This window comes from Hypanus sabinus, chromosome 28 (genome assembly GCF_030144855.1).
Source record: "Hypanus sabinus isolate sHypSab1 chromosome 28, sHypSab1.hap1, whole genome shotgun sequence".
In the NCBI taxonomy this organism is placed as follows: domain Eukaryota; kingdom Metazoa; phylum Chordata; class Chondrichthyes; order Myliobatiformes; family Dasyatidae; genus Hypanus; species Hypanus sabinus.
This window is the reverse complement of record NC_082733.1, coordinates 29,890,925-29,912,510: the sequence shown is the minus strand read 5'-3', so window position 1 is coordinate 29,912,510 and position 21,586 is coordinate 29,890,925. Positions and strand designations below refer to the sequence as shown.

At 42.3% G+C, this 21,586-nt stretch overlaps 1 protein-coding gene across 1 annotated transcript in view; it reads right to left on the bottom strand.

Moving 5' to 3' along the window:
* Nucleotides 1-10,916: 10,916 nt before the first annotated feature.
* LOC132382317 (cytosolic carboxypeptidase 4) overlaps nucleotides 10,917-21,586 on the bottom strand; it is a gene marked incomplete at its 5' end in the record, with an annotated part of 235,216 nt that continues 224,546 nt past the window's right edge. The window contains one exon of the mRNA XM_059952452.1: nucleotides 10,917-12,853. Within this exon, the coding sequence (XP_059808435.1) occupies nucleotides 12,715-12,853 (139 nt within the window). The remainder of the gene's footprint in view (nucleotides 12,854-21,586) is intronic.

Below are 21,586 nucleotides of genomic sequence, written 5' to 3'. Positions count from 1 at the left end.
AACAAGATTAAAGAGTCCTTAAAGAGACATCATTGGTTGTGGGAACATCTCAATAGATGGGCAAGTGAGTGTAGTTATCCCCTTTTGTTAAACAGCCTGATAATTGAGGGGGCAATTACTGTTCTTGAACCTGGTGGTGCAAGTTCTGAGGCTCTTGTACCTTTGACCTGATAGCGGTATTTATATTAATACATTAACACATTTTTAATTCAAACTTTTTTGGATCTTACATTTTTTTATATAATTAGCTTCCCAATGAACCTTACAATTTTAAAGGGAATGTGGGAAATAGGTCCCTGGTCAGTTTGAAGACAGGAACTTCAGCCAGACGACCATAAGTTAAGGCATAGGAGCAGAATTCTGCCAATTGGCCCATTGGGTGTATTCTACCTTTTGACTATGGTATGTGTTATAGGAAGATACTGAATAAGCTGAAGTTTTTTTTTCCCCTGAGGTGAAGGCGGCTGAGTGGTGATACGATAGAAATATCTGCAATTGTGAAGGACGTAGTTGAGGTAAGCTGCCAGTCTTTTACCCAAAGGTAGGGTAGTCTAAAATTAGAGAGCATAGGTTTAAGGTGAGTAGGGGAAGATTTAATGGGTACCTGAGAGGCAATTTATTCACACAGATATGGTAGGTATGTGGATCAATCTGTCAGAGGAAGGCTCACGCTGGTACATTTACAATATTTAAGACCAATGGACAAACACATGGCTAGATAAGACTGAGAGATATGAACCAAACAGAGACAAATGTGATTAGCTTTAGTAGGTAAGTTGGTCAACATGGATGGGTTTGGCTTGAGACAGGTTTTCTGTTGTGTTTATGACTCCACTGCTGGGCCATTGATCCAGAGGTCAAAGTTCAAATCCTATCATTGCTGCTAGAGAATTTGATTTCCAGTAATTAAATAACTTTGGAATTCAAAGGTATGCCATTCCCAACAAATTTAATCTTGAAACTATTAGCATTTTGCAAAATTATTGCAAAATATTACAAGCTCAAGGAGGATTAGGAGTGGACAATTCCATTAATTGCTAACAACACTATGAATCAGAATCAGATCAGGTTTAATATTACTGGGATACATCAGAAAATCTGTTGTTTTGTGACTGCAGTACATTGCAATATTTAATAGAATAAGAAAAACTATAGATTACAATAAGAAATATGAATAAAGTTAAATTAAATTAGTCCAAAAAATAGAGCAAAAAAAAGAAAGAAAAATGATATAGTGTTCATGGGTCAAATGTCCATTCAGAAATCTGATGGTGTAGGAGAAGAAGCTGTTCTTGAAATGTAGAGTGTGTGTTTTCAGGCTCTTGTTCCTCCTCCTTGATAGTAGCAATATCTTGTCTTGTCCATACTGCACCAACCACCGCCACTGGGCTATAAACGTGCAGGAGCAGTGTGTGGTTAAGTGCCTTGCTCAAGGACATACATGCTGCCTCGGCTGAGGCTCGAACTAACGACCTTCAGATCGCTACCCCAAAGTCTTAACCACTTGGCCACGCGCCTACTTGAGAAGACGACATGTCCTGGGTGACAGGGTCTTTGATGATGGATGCCGCCTTTCTGAGGCATCACCTTCTGATGTTGTCCTCCATGCTGGCAAGGCTAGCGTCCACAATGGAGCTGGCTGAGTTTGCAATTTTCTGCATCTCTTTCTGATCCTGTGCAGTGGCTCATGAATGGGGAAGTGGAATAAAGATTGCTTACCCCAGGCTCAGCTCCTCCTCCCAACCCCACTCCCCTTCGTAGCCACTTGATTTCCTTCCTGACTTATTTCACTTTGAACTTTACCCCATAGCTCAATTCAACCACGGATTCTAGCAACTGAAAGGAAAATAGAATCTGCACTAATCCAAGACACCATCCAACTATAACCTCAGAGGTAGTTTTACAACATTTAAAAGGAACTTGGCTAGGTATATGGATAGGAAATGTTTAGAACAGGGGGTACCCAACCTGGAGTCCATGGACACCTCTTGGTTAATGGTAAGGGTCCATGGCATAAAAAAGGTTGGGAACCCTTGGTTTAGGATTTGGGCCAAACAAAGGCAAATGGGAAACTTGGTCAGTGTGGACCAGTTAGTCAAAGGGTCTCCTTCCACGTTATATGTCTCTAAAGCTCCAGAACAGCAACCTCTGTCAATTAACGCAGCCAGTAATAAGTACAATTTGAGGAGACTGGACCAACTTTGCATCTTTTTCAAACAGTTTTCTTCCTGCAAATTAGAAGGACATATTTTTCATAAATTTCAACATTCTTGCATCTGCCCCATGTACAGATTGAATTCCCACCAGGGTGGGGCTGGAACCAGAGATTAAAAGTAATTCACTTCACCTCCCAGTCACACATTGTGATTGATCACCTGACTCCTGATAGTAGACAATGTCCTGTTGCCAGGACGTTGCTTTGGCGAGAGATGGCATTGTTACACTCTGTGATTCCAGCTGTGATTGGATCATTTAAAATCCTTAAAGGATTAGTTAAACCAATCATGAGTTAAATAGACCCAAGCTCCAATAAGTCATGGGGATATTTGAAGAAGGCCTGAACAAATAAACAAATTAAAGGTACAGGAAACAGAAAAGAAAGTTCAAATCAAAGAAGTTTATGGAATCTTCTATATTGGACAAGAATAGATGTATTATCAGGAATGGGCAAACTGCGGCCCGTTAAGCTTTTTAATCCGGCCCGCAGAACTTGATGAAATTATATTAATAAACCTTGTTAACGTTTTCCCCCCCGCAATTCTGGCGTTTTCCCAATAGATGACGCACTCTAAATACATTTGTGGCGACCCATTTCCTGGCACATCCGAACCGGCTCGCAATTAGCCAGCGTTCCGGCTAAGGGAGATAGCCTGCGGTGATTTGCGAGCACAGAGCTTTGGAACCTCTGCGCAGGGGGGCAGGTTGAGGGAGGCTTAAAAGTGAGGCTGGGGATTTCGAATAAAGTTTTTTTCTTCGACTGCAGTTACCGACTCCGTGTCGTAATTTTAGCACTGCATGTAGCACACCGCTACACATTGACCTTTGTTGAGGTGCAGCGTATTACTCCACATTTGCGCTTTACTCTTTGTTCGGCTCGACCTATTTGTGTGAACAAGCGTTCAGCATCATGCACATCAACAAAGCCAGCCACAGATCCAAGTTAACTGACCAACACCTCAGATCCATCCTGAGAATCGCCACAACAAAACTAAATCCAGACTTTGATGCGCTGGCTAAAAAGGGAGACCAACAACACTGTTCCCACTGAAATTAAAAATAAGTTTCTTCGTTGTGTTATGTAAAAAATGCATTTGAAAATATTTTTTTCAATAAGCCTTACATGTTACATGTCATTTCTGTTAAGTGATGGACATGAGTAGTGCGCAGGTGCACGTAATTTCTCAAAATAAAAAATGCGCTCCAGATCAAATAACGTGCTCCGCATACTGGCGCGCTCTCACTGTTCTGTCATTGTGCGGGTCGTTGTTGAGTTTTGGCAGAGGGGACAATTGAATAAGAAAGAGCAGGACAAGTAGATCTGCATCTCCTACTGTTTTTGAAATAAAGACAGTCAGGAGGAGAGTGATGATGATAATATCTTGAAGGATAACAGAATTTTCAGTGTTTTAAAATAATCACTGTTACTATTTAAAATACTATTTATATTTTATTCATTTAATTTTCAGTGTTTTAAAAGTCATTTCAATAAATAGCTAAATACCATGGGACTTCAAAGACAGATATTTTGTTGTAATGCATTTGTTCATTTTCAATTGAAATTAAAGCACAGGTTTTCTACATATCCCATGATATTTTATTTGCTCTTATGAGGTGTATTACCAAAACACTCCGTCCATCTGCTCCTGGTCCGGCCCCCCTGTCAAATTTTAGAACCCTTTGTGGCCCACAAGTCAAAAAGTTTGCCCACCCCCGAGTTAGTTGTTCAGGAAGACGTTTGTTTGTGTTCACATAAAGATAAAGGCAAACAAATGTGTCAAGCAGGAATGGCAATCTGAAGATTGTGATTGTCCAAATATTGTATTGCAATTATTATTAAAATGCAGTACAGTATATATTCGATAAATGCCACCCAGCATTCAACATATAATGAACCATCACATTCTTACAGGAAAACCTCTTCCATCTAATATGTGTCCTCAGCTGTTAAGATTCACTGTGGTCCCTTCTCAATCCTTTCCACGCTATCAATGTGCTTTTAAAGCAGAAAACGTCTAAAATGTTGCATTACAGTACAAATTTTCTAACCAGCTAATTACACGGGGTTAGTTTATAATTAATGGTCTTGAGGCTTGCCTCAGTGTATAAATAGTCTGGCTGTAAACATATTCACTAGCGACACACTCACAAATGCCTGCACCTTTTCAGGCTTTACTTACACTTATCCACATCTTTCTCTGCCTGAAGCCCAGTGTTTATTATCAACTAATTATTCACACAATCTGGCCACTTTCCCCTAGTCTTTTGGGTTAATCATTCTATTTTCTTACAGCATCATCAGTGTTCCCATTATGCAATGTGTACGTATTTGAATGGTCAGCACAATAACCAACAGAAGACCCTCAATCATGTGTTATTTATTGATGGACAAGCTCGCGGAGCATCTTCGTTCTGTCCACAACAAACAGGATCTCAGTGCCAACTGTTTTCATTTCAATCTCCATTACCATTTCAACACGTTGGTCCACGCATCCTTTACTCCCATGACGAGGCCCCGCTCAAGTTAGATGAGCAAAACCTCAAAAACTACCTGGATAGCTCTAACCTGAGAGCATCAACATCAATTTCTTTAGCTTCTAATCATTTCTTCCCCCCTTTTCCATAAAGGATCCTCCCCTGTTACCCCTTTGTTTCCCCTCACCTGCCATCAACTTCGTTAGTGCCCCTCCTTTTTCCCCTTCTCTCATGGTCCACTCTCCTCTCCTATCAGATTCGTTCTTCTTCAGTCCTTTACCATTTTCACCTATGTTGTAGGCGATTGGTCTCAAGGACAAGGATTCTGGACACACAGCCTTGATAGTGAAGGATTTTATTTACAGAAGGCAAACGTGGGAAAATGGCAACAGAAGCAACACGCACACATGCACAATTAACAGCAGTCGGATCAGCAATAAAACACATGCGGACAATTACTAACAAACGTGGGGAAATCACATGCAAAGTACACACACACACACACACACACACACACACACACACACACACACACACACACACACACACACACACACACACACACACACACACACACACACACACACACACACACACACACACACACACACACACACACACACACAACCAAGCAAAAAGTCAATACGATACTCGCCCCTCCTTGACTCTGTGCAGGGCACAGCTCTTATGCTACTAGAGACAATTATCAACACTCCCAACCCTATTCAATGCACAACTCACCAACAGTTTCTCGAGTGCCGCTATGGTTCTTGGCCTGGAATGGAGCAGGGTGGCCCTCAAGGATTGCAAAAAAGAGAGAGGGCCTAGTACACATGGCACCCTTTATAGTGCAGCAGGGTTGGTGGGTCCCACCCAGGTAATTCACAGGAAGGCCAATGGCTCGGTGCCAATAGAGTTAAGCTGATTACAAAGGCCAATTGTCTGAGGCCAAGTACAAGGCTAATTAAAGGGGCCAATGGTTGGCTGTGCATTGATGAGTGAGGAGGGGTCAAACCTTGATTGGCAGGTGGCATGTCTTTTGACGAGTGACAGTCACGACCCCTCCAATCCAATCTATCACCTCCGAGCTTCTCACCCACCCACCTTCCCCCTCACCTGGTTCCACCTATCACCGTCCAGCTTGTACTCCTTCCCCACACACCCCCCCCATCTTCTTATTCTAGAGTCCTCCCTCTTCCTTTCCAGTCCTGCTCAGGTGTCCCAGAGATCAGCAGCACCTGAGATACACATGTGGCAAGAAGGCAGTTCATAAAAGCCTGCGGACACGGTCAAGAGGTTCAGCTGTTGTTCAGACCAAACATCATGTTGGGGGGAAAGAAATGTGATCTAAGTGACTTTGAAGGTGGAATGATTCCGGGGCCGAGTGACAACTGAAACCTAACCCTTTGAAGCCAGTGAGGAGTCACGCAATGCAAGTACGTGTAACTTGCACAGAGGCTAGCGAGCATCTCCGAGTGAACATAGCAGGAATACCGATGATGTTAAGACAGTGCCATGCTATTGAAATATTATAGGTGATAAGACCAATCCTGTGTCACAGTGTGAGTCAAAGTACTTCTGCTTTTATGATTTGTTTTAGTATAGATCTTGAGCACTCTATTTAGAAACATAGAAAACCCTTCAGCCCACAAAGTTGTGCCGAACACATCCCTACATTAGAAATAACCAGGCTTACCTACAGCCCTCTATTTTACTAAGCTCCATGTACCTATCTAAAAGCCTCTTAAAAAACCCTATCATATCCGCCTCCACCACCGTTGCCGGCAGCCCATTCCACGCACTCACCACTCTCTGATTAAATAACTTACCCCTGATATCTCCTCTGTACCAACTCCCCAGCACCTTAAACCTGTGTCCTCTTGTGGCAACCATTTCAGCCCTGGGAAAAAGTCTCTGACTATCCACACGATCAATGCCTCTCATCATTTTGTACACCTCTATCAGGTCACCTCTCATCCTCTTTCGCTCCAAGGAAAAAAGGCCGAGTTCACTCAACCTATTCTCATAAGGCATGCTCCCCAATCCAGGCAACAACCTTGTAAATCTCTGCACCCTTTCTATGGTTTCCACATCCTTCCTATAGTGAGGTGACCAGAACTGAGCACAGTACTCCAAGTGGGGTCTGACCAGGGTCCTATATAGCTGCAACATTACCTCTCAGCTCCTAGTTCCTGGAATTCAACTGAGTAGTTGCTACTGTTTTACTAGACTCCAGTAAACTTGGATATGGACTACAAGAAATGCTCCAAGTGACACATTGGACCTGCTTCCTACTCACCCAGATGGATCTTCCAATTAACCCCATTTCAACACTCAGTGTATTGACCCAATGTTTCCCACTTTGCCTGACCTTTTCAACTCCTGTGATTTTACACCGGATTACCGAGGAACTTTGGAGACACTGAGTGACTATTTCCTATCAGATTTCTCCGTCTGTAAAGCGTTTGTATGTCCTCTCCGTGACGGCATGGGTTTCTTCCCCGCAGTCCAGAGACATAAAGAGGAACTTTTTTTAGCCAGGGAGTGGTGAATCCCTAGGATGCTCTGCCACAGACTGTGGTAGAGGGGCTATTTAAGGCAGAACTTGATAGTTTCCTGATCAGTCAGGGCATCAAAGGATATGGCGAGAAGGCAGTGTATGGGATTGAGTGGGATCCAGGATCAACCATGATGGCATGGCGGAGCAGACTTGATGGCCTAATTCTGTTCCTATGTCTTTTGGTCTTATGGTCTTTTACCAGTTGGTAAGTCAATTGGTCATTGTAAATTTCCCGTGATTAGGTTAGGGTTAAACTGGGGGACTTCTCTTCCTTCCCAGCCCTGAAGAAGGGTCTCAACTTGAAACGTCTTTTCCATGGATGCTGCATGACCTGCAGAGTTCCTCCAGCATTTTGTGTGCGTTGCTTTGGATCTCCAGCACCTGCAGATGTTTTCATGTTTTAAATGGGGGCATCACTGGGAGGAAGGGTCTATTTCATGCTGTAGCTCGATAAACAACTAAATAAATAAATTCACAACAGAGGAAAGAGACTGTGTTGTAATAGCTGTTACTGACATATAGGGAAACAATTTACACTGAGAGTCAGAGATCTCAGGTAAACCTGGTGCAGCAGGATTGCGAAGTTCTGATCACAGAGAGCGGCAGAATGGAGCAGTTGGACGAGTCTTCACCTCACAGTGCCGGAGATCTTGGTTCTATCCTGACCTGGGGTGCTGTCTGTGTGAAGTTTGCACAAAGTGACCACATTGGTTTTCCCGCAGGTGCCCTGATTTCCTCCCACATCCCAAAGACGTACAGATTCATAGGTTGATTGGCCACTAGAAACTTCCCCTAATTTGCAGGTGAATGACAAAAGCTAAGAGAAGTTGATAAAAAAAAATTGTGTAGAGTATATAAAAAAAGTAGATAGACGTCAAGCGATACACAAAAAGTATTGAGTTCCTCCTGCATTTTGTATGTGTGGGGCTTTGGATCTCCTGCATATGCAGCCTTTCTCGTGTTTAGGTAAAGATTAGTATAAATAGTATGTTGATAGATGGCAGACTCGAAGGGCCAGAGTGCCTGTATCAGCACTTCATATCTCTACGACCACAGATTTGCTATCCAAGTTAGATTTGCTAATTGTCATGAGCTATTGGATATACGATATAAGACATTTGTTCAGGAAAGTTAACTTACCATCCATAGATCACTTAGCCTGACATTAGGTTTGTCAAATAGTTTTATTCTATACGTCAAGAGAAAAATTAGGCAATATTTTTGAAGCAAACAGCTGGCGTAAATTTGTTAAATAGCTATACATGACAGTTTTTTTCAAGAAGTTAAGAGAGTTCAGCAGATGTACAGTAGCACAGAGAAGATCTTCAATACAGTGGTTTACACAAAGTTTGTCTTACAAATCTTAGCTTATGGGTAGAAATTTGGAGCTTTGTGAGGGTTGTTTGAATTGCAGAGGCTTGAGACTAGTGTACTTTAAAGTCAGAGCTTTGCAATACTTAAATATAACTTGGACACAGTAACAAATATTGTAAAATAGTTGAATTCGGATAGATTCATGGAACTGGCACAGAAATGAAAGGTTCAGTATATAGAGGTTATGGCAGGAAAGTAAAACCTTTAACCCAACTAGTAAATGAAAATGATTCAAAAAGCTGTAGATGCTGCAAATCTAAAATAAATTGTAGAAAACCTCTTCAGGTCAGGCTGCATCTGCGGGAAGAGGAAGAGAGTTCTACTTTCAGACTGAAGGAGAGAAGGCAAGCTTGTTAAACTGTAGTGAGTGTAGGGATGGAGGATTACTGTGATAGGGTCAAAATGGAGTGGGTATGGGGTGAAGATATGAACAAGGTTATTTGGTCAGTGAGTGAATGGGAGCAGTTAGACACTGAAACACAGACAAAATAATATAGGAGCTAAGAAACGTAGAGAAAATCTGTCTCAACTAAGTCCAGGCGGTGCAGTAGCATAGCAGTTAAAGCTATTACAGCACCTGTGGCCCGGGTTCAATTCCTGCCAGTGTCTGTAAGGAGTTTAAACGTTCTCCTTGTGACCACTTGGGTTTCCCCCGGGTGTTCTGGTTTCCTCCTACATTCCAAAGACATATGGGTTAGTAGGTTAGTTGGTCGCATGGGTGTAACTGGGCCAGGAGGATCTGTTACTGTGCTGAATCTCCAAATAAATAAATAACCAGATACAACTAACACAAGTTGGTGTTGACCATCATGAAAAGCAAGTGATTATAATACACCATGTCTATTAATTCAGTTTTTCTTCATACACATATCCCATATAAACTTGAACAATGACCTAATTTCTGCCTCAGTCAAGTACTGGACAAAGTCAGTGTTGGGAGGAGGAGAACCAAGGATAGAACATGGCCCATGAATACTATGATGGACACTGATGGCCAGAGAACATGGTGTTCAAAATTTACAAATTCAGCTCCAGGTTGTTTATACAGAAGGGCATCTTGAATTTTATCAATAGAAATATACTGTATGGCACAAGGAAATAATGATAAACTTGGATGGAATATCAACTACAATGCTCTTGAGAAACATGTGCTGCTGGAATAGGAATTAAAGCTATTGAAAGTGTCCAATACACACTTCTCCTTCTCCTTCATCATGCCCGGGACAAATATTGTCACAATAAAATCTTGCCTTTGAGAGAAAACAAAAGGGCAGTGGTTTGATTTCTAACTGCTTTCCACTGATGAACGTAATCATGGCCTCTACCGAGACTGTGAATGGATTAGTGTGGGGCAAATAACGATAAAATCACACATTACTTATGTGCTCAGTAAAAGACCCTCTCATTTCACCTTCAATGGTAATTGTGGTGTTATACAGGGGGAAATTACATGACCTAATGTAAATTGAGGCTTCCATTATGTCAATAGGCCTCTTGTGCTACTTTGGCATGAGTGTGAAAACTGCCGATCTCTGCCAACCGCACAGCCCTCCAACTGAGTACAAACCTCTCTTTCACAGTGCCCTGAGGAACAATCTTAAACCCCTGACTCAGCCTCCCTCCCTGAAACACCCAGCGCCCCATTCTGCTCACTTCTGCCAGCTCTGTACAAACTGATTCACCCCCTCCCTGCCCCCATTGACTTGGAGCTAGCAGATGGGCAAGAGCAGCCCAACCCAAATCTGGCAGCAGATCAAAGCAGCCTCCTCCAATTGCATTCAGATAATGGACTGGCAGCAGTTGAAACCAAAGGTTAAGACAGACCAGGTCTGAGCCTTATACCATCAAATGATCAGCACATATTTTCCACTACCCCCACCCACCTGTCCTCCAAACTGATCCATTTGGGCAGGTCTCTAACATGTATCTATTATAATTGCCAAGATCTCAGCTCAGGAATTTCAAAGTTAGTCCAGAAACAACTAATGATGTGATATGTCACTGATATTCAGTCAGGGCACCATGGATGGTTTTTAATTTACTAAGCAGGAGGATCAAATTAAAGTGGAAGAAGTAGACTGGATTTCTCCAATCAAATATCACAGTCTCCTTAAGTTTTCCATTCTTGAGGGGACCTGACAGAATGCTGAAGCCAGGCATCTCAATGGTACTGTAACATAAGTTCAAAAAGTCTCTCTAATGCTGTAAACACTTTGTTATATATTTCCAACCATGTGAAGGAGGGAAATTAATCAGGTTGTTTACCAAAGTCCACTGGATGCCCAAAGAGCACTGGTAAATAATATTTAATATTCAGCATAGGAACCACACTATGGAGGTAACACAATTTGTGCCCACACCAGCTGTAATCCACTGACTGTGGACTTCTTTCTCAGATTACTATCGGCTGGTCATCATCTCAGTTGGTTGAAGAGTCTGTTCTGTATTGTATTGCTAAGGATTTATTGAAAACCAAGCTGACAAATAATTACCTAAACAGATCACCAATCACGCAGCTTGCGATTATTTTTATACTTTCACTATGACCCATCTTATATCCTGTGGCCCTACAATTTACAACAGATTCATCTTCAAAATTGCAGAAGTTTGCCAAGACAACTATAATTTGTTGATGATCTTGATGCTTGTGTCAATGCTGCAGTGATGCTCATGTAATTGTCCATAAATTTGGAGGGTATCAGAGCCAGGTCAAGGGGACCCTGAGGCACTCAGAGCATGTTTTCCATTGTGGACGTAACTGGCTCTGGAGAGACACATAAGGATTTGCCCAGTTTGGATATAGATGAGGAATCTTTGTTTCTGGTGATTCTTTGGGATTCACTCTCCAAGGGCTGCAGATGATGAGTCAATGAATGAGTAACTGCTTTCAGAGATAAAGACAGGTTTTGGGTTTTGGGGAGGTTTTATGTTATAGGGAACAAGGAAGAAGTTGGTGCTGAGGATAGCAGTCAAATTTTATTGAATGGCCAAGTAGTTTCAGGGGGCAAATGGGCTTCTCCTGCTGGTCCTACTTAAGTTCAAGTCCATGAATCTGTCAAAGCACTGGAATAGGATCCTGTTAGTGAGACTAAATGGAGGGCTCAGGCAGGGTATGAGTCTGCTACCCAGCAGGCACAAGAGAAGAGAAGTGGAGTATTTTGTTCAGTTCTGGTCGCCTCATTATAGGAAGGATGTAGAAGCTTTAGAGACGGCGCCAGGGAGATTTTTTAGGATGCTACCTGGATTAGAGAGCACATCTTATGATGATAGTATGTGCGACCTAGGACTTTTGTCTTTGGAGGGAAGGAGGATGAGACGTGAGTTGATAGAGATGCACAAGATGATAAGAGACATGAGTCACATACATAGCCATACAAGTGGGGCATAATTTTAAGATGATTGGCGAAAAGTATAGAGGGACGTTGGAGATAGAATAAATTCTTTACTCAATGAATGAACACCCTGCAGGGGTCATTGTAGAGGCAGATACATTAGAGACATTTAAGAAACTCTTAGATAGGCATATGGATGATAGAAAAATAGAGGGCTATGTAAAAGGGAAGTGTTAAGTTGATTTTAGTGCAGGTTAAAAGGTTGGCACAACATCATGGGCCAAAGGGCCTGCATTGTGCAGTAGTGTTCTATATTCTAAGTCTTATCCTTGATGTTCGAGACTATTATTCACTTGTCAACCTTAACTGAGGTGAACAGCATCCACCCTGGTTGAGTTCAGTCATTGAAGGTGCGTCCATGCAAATGCCGAGATACGGTCCATTCTCTGACACTGGGAGGTTCTCTGGGAATGCAGGACTTGCAACCCACCAGAGATTTGTTGGGTTTTTACTTTCAGCTATGACATGGGAATAAGCAGGATACAAGAATTAGAACTTCAAGAGTGACGAAAGGCTGAGCAACACTGCACAGGCGAGGCAGTTGACGCAGATACAGCTTAGCTTGTCTCAAAAGGGAGAGGTACAAGCTGTATTCACAAAGCTTTTGCTCAGTTCCCATTCGCTATGGTAAGGAATGGCTTTGATCTTCCCGCAATGTTAGCCACCTTACGCAGCTTCTATAACACGCATCACAACTCAGCAACAAAGTTCATCCTCAGAGCTCTCGTCAGCCTCAGCGGTTAGGTCGATGGGATCATCGTTGTCCTCAGTGCAGTTGTCAGAGTAATAATCTATCTCCTCTGGGCATGGGGGCTCATCGTCTATAAACACATCACTGTGCAAAGAGAGAACAAACAAAAACATTAGTGTCTTTTACAGTTGGAAACATAAGACGAAAGCAGTTGTGTGAAGTCTCCAGCAAAGCTTCCTACTGGAATTCTGATGAGAATAGTTATAGCTGATTCAATAGCTCCTGTATTTCACTAGGGGATAGTTGGGTGCGTAGCAGCTAAAGGGATGAAAAGCTTAGTGCTCTGTAAGTGGAACAGTTCCACCTTCCAGTTCATTAAGTAGACAATGTGAAACTAGGCCTGTCTGCATGCTAGGACTGATCTCTTTACATATATAAATAAAAAGCCAGGAGGTAGAGAAGCTCGAAGTCCCAGGCCACCAGGTTCAGTAACAGCTACATTTCTTCAACTCTTCAGATCCATACAACCCTAAACACCATCTCAGTATATAAACACAATGGTTACTTTGCACTACAATGGGATTTTTCTCTTTCTTGTATTCATTGTGTTCTTGCTTTTTTTTGAGTTCTTTCTTGAATAATTTTTGTATAATTTATGATTTTCATGTGAATGTCGTGTTTGTAATGATAATGCCATGTACTTATGATGACGCTGCAAGTGTATATCTCTCTGCACAAGTACAACAGAAAGCAATGCATGTTCCTGTATTTTATTTTATAAAATGCATGAACACGCATCTAGTTATAGAACAACTTTACATACACACGCAGCCCTGAGACACGAGGCAAGGTAATTTGATTCCAGACTATTGGTTTACTGTACATGACAGAATGCCTCTCAGTGCTTCCCACTCGCTCCCCTCTCATTCCCACTTTCCCGACCATGATTCCCCTCTCCCTGCCACCGTTCCACTCTCAGTCCGCAATAGATACCTATATCAGAAATAGGTTTATCATCACATACATATATGTACTGAAATTTGATTTTTTTTGTGACAGCAGTATAGTGCAGTGCATAAAATTACTACAGTACTGAGCAAAAATCTCTAGCTATACATATGTGCCTAAGACTTTTGCACAGTAATCTGAGAAAAGCTCTTTAAACTTGTAATTTCCACTGCCCTTCAATTGCTTTCTTAGTAAGGTTAGCTTTATTTGTACATCAAAATGATCAGAGAAAAACATCTTATGCATCAAATCAACTCAGCAAGGATTGTGCTGGGCAGTCACAAGCGTTGCCACTCTCCCAGTTTCTCCCACAACTTACTAACCGTAACCGTTTGACTGAAAACTGTGAGGAATCTGGCGGCACCCAGCAGAAGCCCATGCGGTCACACAGAGAATCTACAAACTTCTTACACAGAGCAGCAGGAATCGAACTCAGATCTTACAGCTAGCGAAAACCATGATACTACTGTGCGGCCTCTAATCCGCACTCTTGCCAATTTTCTGAAGAGAAAGAATGAAAGTTTTGAATTTCTGAAGTCTCCTTTTACTACTCCATTTCTAAACATCTTGCAATCCACTAGTACCTCATAAATTTGCAATGTAAGGAACACAGCAAATAATCTGTACGCATTAAGTTCCCACAAACAGCAAAATGATAATCCTGTGATGTCAATTTTGCAGATGAATAACAAACTCCCCTCTGCTTATTTCTCAGTTTTGCTGCTTTGGACATGGCTCAGAGTTTCCAAGCTAATAGCCATTAAATGTTGCCACAGGTCAGGAGATGAGACCCATCCAGCAGATTTAGTTCTAGTGAAGCGGAGACATCAGACCCATGTTCTGCTTGACCACAATAGCCTTTCATTTCTTAAAAGCATCTGGCATTTCCTAACACAGTCGGTGGCCACTTTATTAGTTACACCTGTACGCCTGTTTGTTAATGCAAATATCTAATCAGCCAATCACGTGGCAGCAGCTCAATTCAGAAATGCATGCAGACCATAGAACGTTGCAGCACAGAAACAGGCCTTTTAGCCCTTGTTGGCTGTGCTGAACCATTTTCCTGCCTAGTCCCACTGACCTACACCTGGGCCATATCCCTCCAAACCCCTCTCATCCCCTGATGGTCAAGCGGTTCATTTGTTGTTCAGACCAAAGATCAGAATGGGGACGAAAGATGATCTAAGTGACTTTAGCCATGGAATGAAAAATAGGCTGATTTAATAGACAATAGGTGCAGGAGTAGGCCATTCAGCCCTTCGAGCCAGCACGGCCATTCAATGTGATCATGGCTGATCATCCACAATCAGTACCCCGTCCTGCCTTCTCCCCATATCCCTTGACTCTGCTATCTTTAAGAGCTCTATCTAACTCTTTCTTGAAAGCAACCAGAGAATTGGCCTCCACTGCCTTCTGAGGCAGAGCATTCCATAGATCCACAACTCTCTGGGTGAAAAGTTTTTCCTGAACTCCATTTTAAATGACCTACTCCTTATTCTTAAACTGTGGCCTCTGGTTCTGGACTCCCCCAACATCGGGTACGTGTTTCCTGCCTCTAGCATGTCCAATCCCTTAATAATCTTACATATTTCAATCAGATCCCCCCTCATCCTTCTAAATTCCAGTGTATACAAGCCCAGTCACTCCAATCTCTCAACATGTGACAGTCCCGCCATCCCGGGAATTAACCTCGTGAACCAATGCTGCACTCCCTCAATAGCAAGAATGTCCTTCCTCAAATTTGGAGACCAAAAACTGAACACAATACTCCAAGTGTGGTCTCACCAGGGCCCTGTACAATTGCAGAAGGATCTTTTTGCTCCTATACTCAACTCCCCTTGTTATGAAGGCTAACATGTCATTAGCTTTCTTCACTGCCTGCTGTATCTGCATGCTTACTTTCAGTGACTGATGTACAAGAACACCTAGGTCTCATTGTATTTCCCCTTTTCCTAACTTGACACCATTCAGATAGTAATCTGCCTTCCTGTTCTTGCCACCAAAGTGGATAGCCTCATATTTATTCACATTAAACTGCATCTGCCATGCATCTGCCCACTCACCAGAGTCACCCTGCATTCTCCTAACATCCTCCTCATATTTCACACAGCCTCCCAACTTTGTGTCATCTGCAAATTTGCTAATGTTACTTTTAATCCCTTCATCTAAATCATCAATGTATATTGTAAATAGCTGCGGTCCCAGCACCGAGCCTTGCAGTACCCCACTAGTCACTGCCTGCCATTCTGAAAAGGACCCGTTAATCCCTACTCTTTGTTTCCTGTCTCAACCAATTTTCTATCCACGTTAGTACCCTACCCCCAATACCATGTGCTCTAAGATTAAGTATCTCAGAAACTGCTGTTCTTCTGAGATATTCATGCACAACAGAATCTAGAATGGTACGAATGGTACGAAAGACAGAAAACATCAATGAACGGCAGTTCTGTGGATGAAAATGCGTTGTTAGTGAGAGAGGTCAGGGGAGAATGGTCGGACTGATCCAAGCTGACAGGAAGGCGACATTGACTCAAATAATCACAGGAGGTGTGCAGAAGTGCATCTCTGAATGCACAGTGTGCCAAACCTCAAAGTACAGCAGTAGAAGACCACAAACATACAGACCTACACTCCGTGTCCATTTTATTAGTTACTTCCTGTATCTAATGCAGTGCCTTTGAGTGTATATTCTATGGCTCTTTAGAAAGGGGGGGGAGACCTCACATTTTCTCGGAAGTTAAACATGACATCCATATTGACTTTAACTTTGAATCACTTCCTGAGTTCCAGCCCTCTTGAATGGTGATCTGCTCTGGCCAGGATGCTGCAATCCAATGTCCGTCTGCTCTAGGAAGTTTGAAGAGAAAGTTCTGATTCAATAGCAGAAACACAAGAGATTCTGCAGATGCTGGAAATCCAGAGCAACACACACACACAGAATGCCAGAGGAATTCAGCAGGTCAGTCAGCACCTGTGGATGGGAATATGCAATCGACGTTTCGGGCAATGAGCCTTCATGGAAGGGAAGGGGGAAGAAGCCAGAATAAGAATGGGGGGAGGGAGTGCTGGAGGGGAAAGAATACAAGTTGGCAGCTGACAAGTGAAATCAGATGAGGGAGAAGGTGAGTAGGTGGCGGAAGTGGGGGGGGGGTAATGAAGTGAGAAGTTGGGAGGTCATAGGTGGAAGTGGTAAAGGGCTGAAGTAGAAGGAATCTGATAGAAGAGTGGACCACGGGAGAAAGCAAAGGAGGAGGAGGACACAATATATAAGCTTTTTTAACAGAGGCTTCTGCCTCTCTGAATACAAGTCAACATCCCAGGTATTAGCTTTGCTTCTCTAGACCTCTGGATGGCTCTAATGCCACAGATGGGGCAAGTGTGACATATGCTGGTGTCACTGATATTACTTAGTACCACATCAGATGTGGGACAGTAAAAGGGGAGAGACGATGGCCAATCATGTTTCCTGTGGGAACACATTAGAGCTGTTCTTTAACAGTTGGAAGAGATACAAGAGCCCTCTGCTTTTCCAATTACATCACCATTGAAGACCATTTTTCCAGAAAATGTACCTCCTGCTCCTCAGACGTTACTAAATATCTTTTATTTGAAAGCCTGTCCCCGACAATTAACGCCTCCCTGCTGTTCTGAGCAATTCTGGCCATAACAGATTTGTAATAATAACACAGACATGCAAAGAAACCTAAATACAATGTCTTTCATAACCATGGTAACAGCTCATTGCAACAAGCAGTCAGATTCTGCAGAAGGCTTCCCAGTGTAGGAATACAGGTAACATTGTAATCAGAGACTAAATGAGAGTTGTGGAGGTAACTATGGCTTTGTGTTCATGTTAAGGGAGTAAAATAGACTTAGGTGCCTGTAATTCTGATTTAAAACAAGAAAGATGTGTAGCCTACAGTTAAATTCGCATCCCTTATATTACACCATTGTCACACTGTGTACTGGAATCTCGTGCTTGTAGTTTTCCTCACACACGATTTACACGTCACACCCATTTTCCATTACAGCAACTGGCTTAAATATTCACCCTGCACCCTGCACCATTTCAGCCCTGCCAAGGAGATGGAAGTTGACTGGAACTGGGCATATTAGAGAGGATTGAAGCAGAAAGGACAGGGCAGAACAACGTTTACTGAAGGTAACTACTGACCGTGGATGGTAAGTATTGATGACAGGAATACTTAGCACTCAGATATCCTGGAAGACGTGATGAGTTTACCTCAACTCTGAAAATACTTCTGTCAGATAGCGATGGAGTATAATATGCCAGTCCAAAATCATTGCGCAGTGGAAACAACAGGGAAAATACAGGCTATCTCCCCTAATTATGGCTATGTTCTATTCTTGGTGCTTCTATCTGAAAGGAGATAGAGGAGCCTCAGGACCCACACCACCACGAGGAACGGTTACTACACCTCTTAAACCAAAGGGGATCATTTTACTCACCCCAGTACTGAACTGTTCCCACAGCCAATGGACACTTTCAAAGACTCTTCATCTCATGTTCTCGATGTTTATTGTTTACTTATTTTTTGTACTTGCACAGTTCATTGTCCTTTGCTCATTGGCTGCTTGTCCACCTTGTTGTGTACAGTTTTTTCAATGATTCTGTGGTGCTGCTATGTACTTACTGTGAATTCCCGCAAGAAAATTAATCTCAGGGCTGTATGTGGTGACATATATGTACTTTGATAATAAATTTACTTTGAACTTTGCGTGTGTCCAGATTTGCTTGCCTTGCTCACTGACATTTAGAATGTATTTCTCACAACAGCCTATGTTTGATATTGACACGCTCATTCATTTCCACAACTAATTCATTCCTGCGGCTTTTAGAATCACTTTAAAGGCTCTACATGATCATTTACTCCTCATGATAATCCCAGGCATTACACTTTACCACTGGAATCTCAAATTCTAACCGTTTCAAACATTGTTTTCTGATGCTTAAATTCTTTAAAGCCATGTAAATTCTGCCTTTGTCACTAAGGTGATATCCCAATTCATGTCGGCAAAGAAACTATGTCCGAGGAGGAGGAGAGCCCTGTGCAAAAGCCAGCATACCTCTGGCAGTGAAAAGCATGAACATAACTCACTTCTGACAGTCCCTGTAATTATGCAATTTTCAGCGCATAATGCAGCCAGCAGCGTTAAGACTTTGGAAAGAAGGGAACCCATTTTGTAATGTGTTGACTTCATCCTGTGTGGGAGGAGAGTGGGGCAGTAAGTATGCGATGAGGTGACCTGTCATTGTTCCTGTACATATTCAGAGTGATGCAAGCTACTTAACAGCAATGAACTTTTAAGGAGGTTGATGCTTAATGCAATGTCATTCATTTCTTAGAGCTCAGTGACTAATCAAATTTATTTTGCATAATTTTTTCTCCTGCATCAAAATGTCAGGGGCATAGCAGGGGCATTCTGTATGCCATTAATATTAAACAATTGGCATAAATTTCCATTATTAGATGCAGAAACATTCACTCCGGTGAGGTACACAATCACCTCAATTGCAATGTAATTCTGAACTCACGTATGAACGCCAGTAGTGTTGTACTGTTGACTTTTTAACGTGCCGTAAATGCAGCTTATGCTAAACGTCAATTTTCTGGAAAATACTTTGTTATTTGTGAATTTATTTGTGGTAATACTACTTGATGTGTCGTGTGTGAGCTATATGTACCGTGATATGCACTTTGGTCCAGAGGAATGTTGTTTCGTTTGTTGGTATACATGGGTATACGATTGAATGGCGATAAAATTGAACATCACTGATCTATGTCACTTTTGCCCTAATTCACTGCTGTTAGGAGTGCAGAGGTAGGAATGACTCGGTGGAAAAGGGCTGACCCAAAATGGGTAGATATGGGGATGTCATTTTAAAATTAGAGTTTGCCACTCAGACGCAAAACTTGAAAACGTTCACACGGAAAGGTGAAATAAGTGCTGATCTCAACTTTAAAGGGTAGCAGATGTTGGCACAAGATGAGCTTAAATACTGAAACAGGTGGATATTGTGAGGCAGAAACGAACTTGACAGAGCAGATTTGACAGGGTGAATGGCCTCATTCATTTCCTATGTCTTATAGTCTAATATGCTCTTCCCAGCAGCCTCGGTCTGGCTAGTTCATGATATAAAATTCAAATGAAGTGGAATTAAATGAAAAAAATCACAGAAAAGTCCCTTTCTTCCATAATTGTTGCCAAAGTTTTGAAACATTTAAACTTTACCCTACCAGTTTAGGAATCAGCTGGATTGAACATGACTGAGGATGTCATTCCCCAAAGGCATGCCCCACCAGGCACCAAACACCCAATGGAATGACACACAAGGTGCTGCAAGAACTCAGAGAGTCAATCAGTATCTGTGGAGGCAAGTGAAGAGTCGACATTTCGGGCTGAGACCCTTCATCTTGAGTCCCAACTCAAAACAGAAATTTTTAGCGCATAGCTTAGGCAGCACTCTATTTTAACTGCCTGCTTCTCAGTACCTGCTTTGATTTTATGCTACCTTTTATAAGTGTTTCTAGAATGTCTAAGTGTGCTATTGCATTTAAATCATTCACTTCAAACCCTTCAACAATGCAAATTCGTTTTAAGCAAGAGGTAACTCTGAAATCAGATTAGCAGACATGAAATCTTCGAGTCCTAATCCCTTAAGTGAAACATGCATCACAGGGAGAGCTTGAAGGTGAAAGGAAATATTGAGAGTAAACTCTGGGACCTACACGTAGGGTTGCAGTCAGCAAATCTTACCGATCTTTGTACACTGCAAGTATTGCAATGACTTTTCCATAATTCCAGAATTTATTGGTCAAACATCGTGCAGCAATTTCTGAAAGCACAAGATCAGGGTCAATCCACCTCATTGAGGAAATGCACCCTGTTTCACTTCTGACACTTTACAGATTTTACTCTCTGTGGCCACTTTATTAGGTACATCTGTATACCTGCTTGTTAATGCAAGTATCTAATCAGCCAATCATGTGGCAGCAACCCAATGTATAAAAGCATTTGGACCAGGTTAAGAGGTTCAGTTGTCATTCAGACCAAACATTAAAATGGGGAAGAAATGTGATCCAAGTGCTTTTGACCCTGAAATGATTGCTAACGCCAGACACAGTGGTTTGAGTATTTCAGAAACTGAAGATCTCCTGGGATTTCCACGCACAATAGGAATAGAGTGCAAAACAAAAAAAAAATTTTGTGGGCAAAAACTCCTTGTTAATGAGAGAGGTCAGAGGAGAATGGCCAGACTGGTTCAGGCTGACAGGAAGGTGACAGTAACACAAATTACCACACATTACAACAGTGGTGTGCGGAAGAGCATCTCTGAATGCAATAGACAATAGACAGTAGGTGCAGGAGTAGGCCATTCAGCCCTTCTAGCCAGCACCACCATTCACTGTGATCATGGCTGATCATACACAATCAGTACCCCATTCCTGCCTTCTCCCCATATCCCTTGACCCCGCTATCTATAAGAGCTCTATCTAACTCTCTCTTGAATGCATCCAGAGACTTGGCCTCCACTGCCTTCTGGGGCAGAGCATTTCACATATCCACCACTCTCTGGGTGAAAAAGTTTTTCTGCATCTCTGTTCTAAATGGCCTACCCCTTATTCTTAAACTGTTGCCTCTAGTTCTGAACTCACCCATCAGTGGGAACACGCTTCCTGCCTCCAGCGTGTCCAATCCCTTAATAATCTTATATGTTTCAATCAGATCCCCTCACATCCTTCTAAATTCTAGTGTAGAATTCCAATGCACAATATGTTGAACCTATGGACGACAGCAGCAGAAAACCACAAACATACACTCAGAGGCCACTTTATTAGGTGCAGA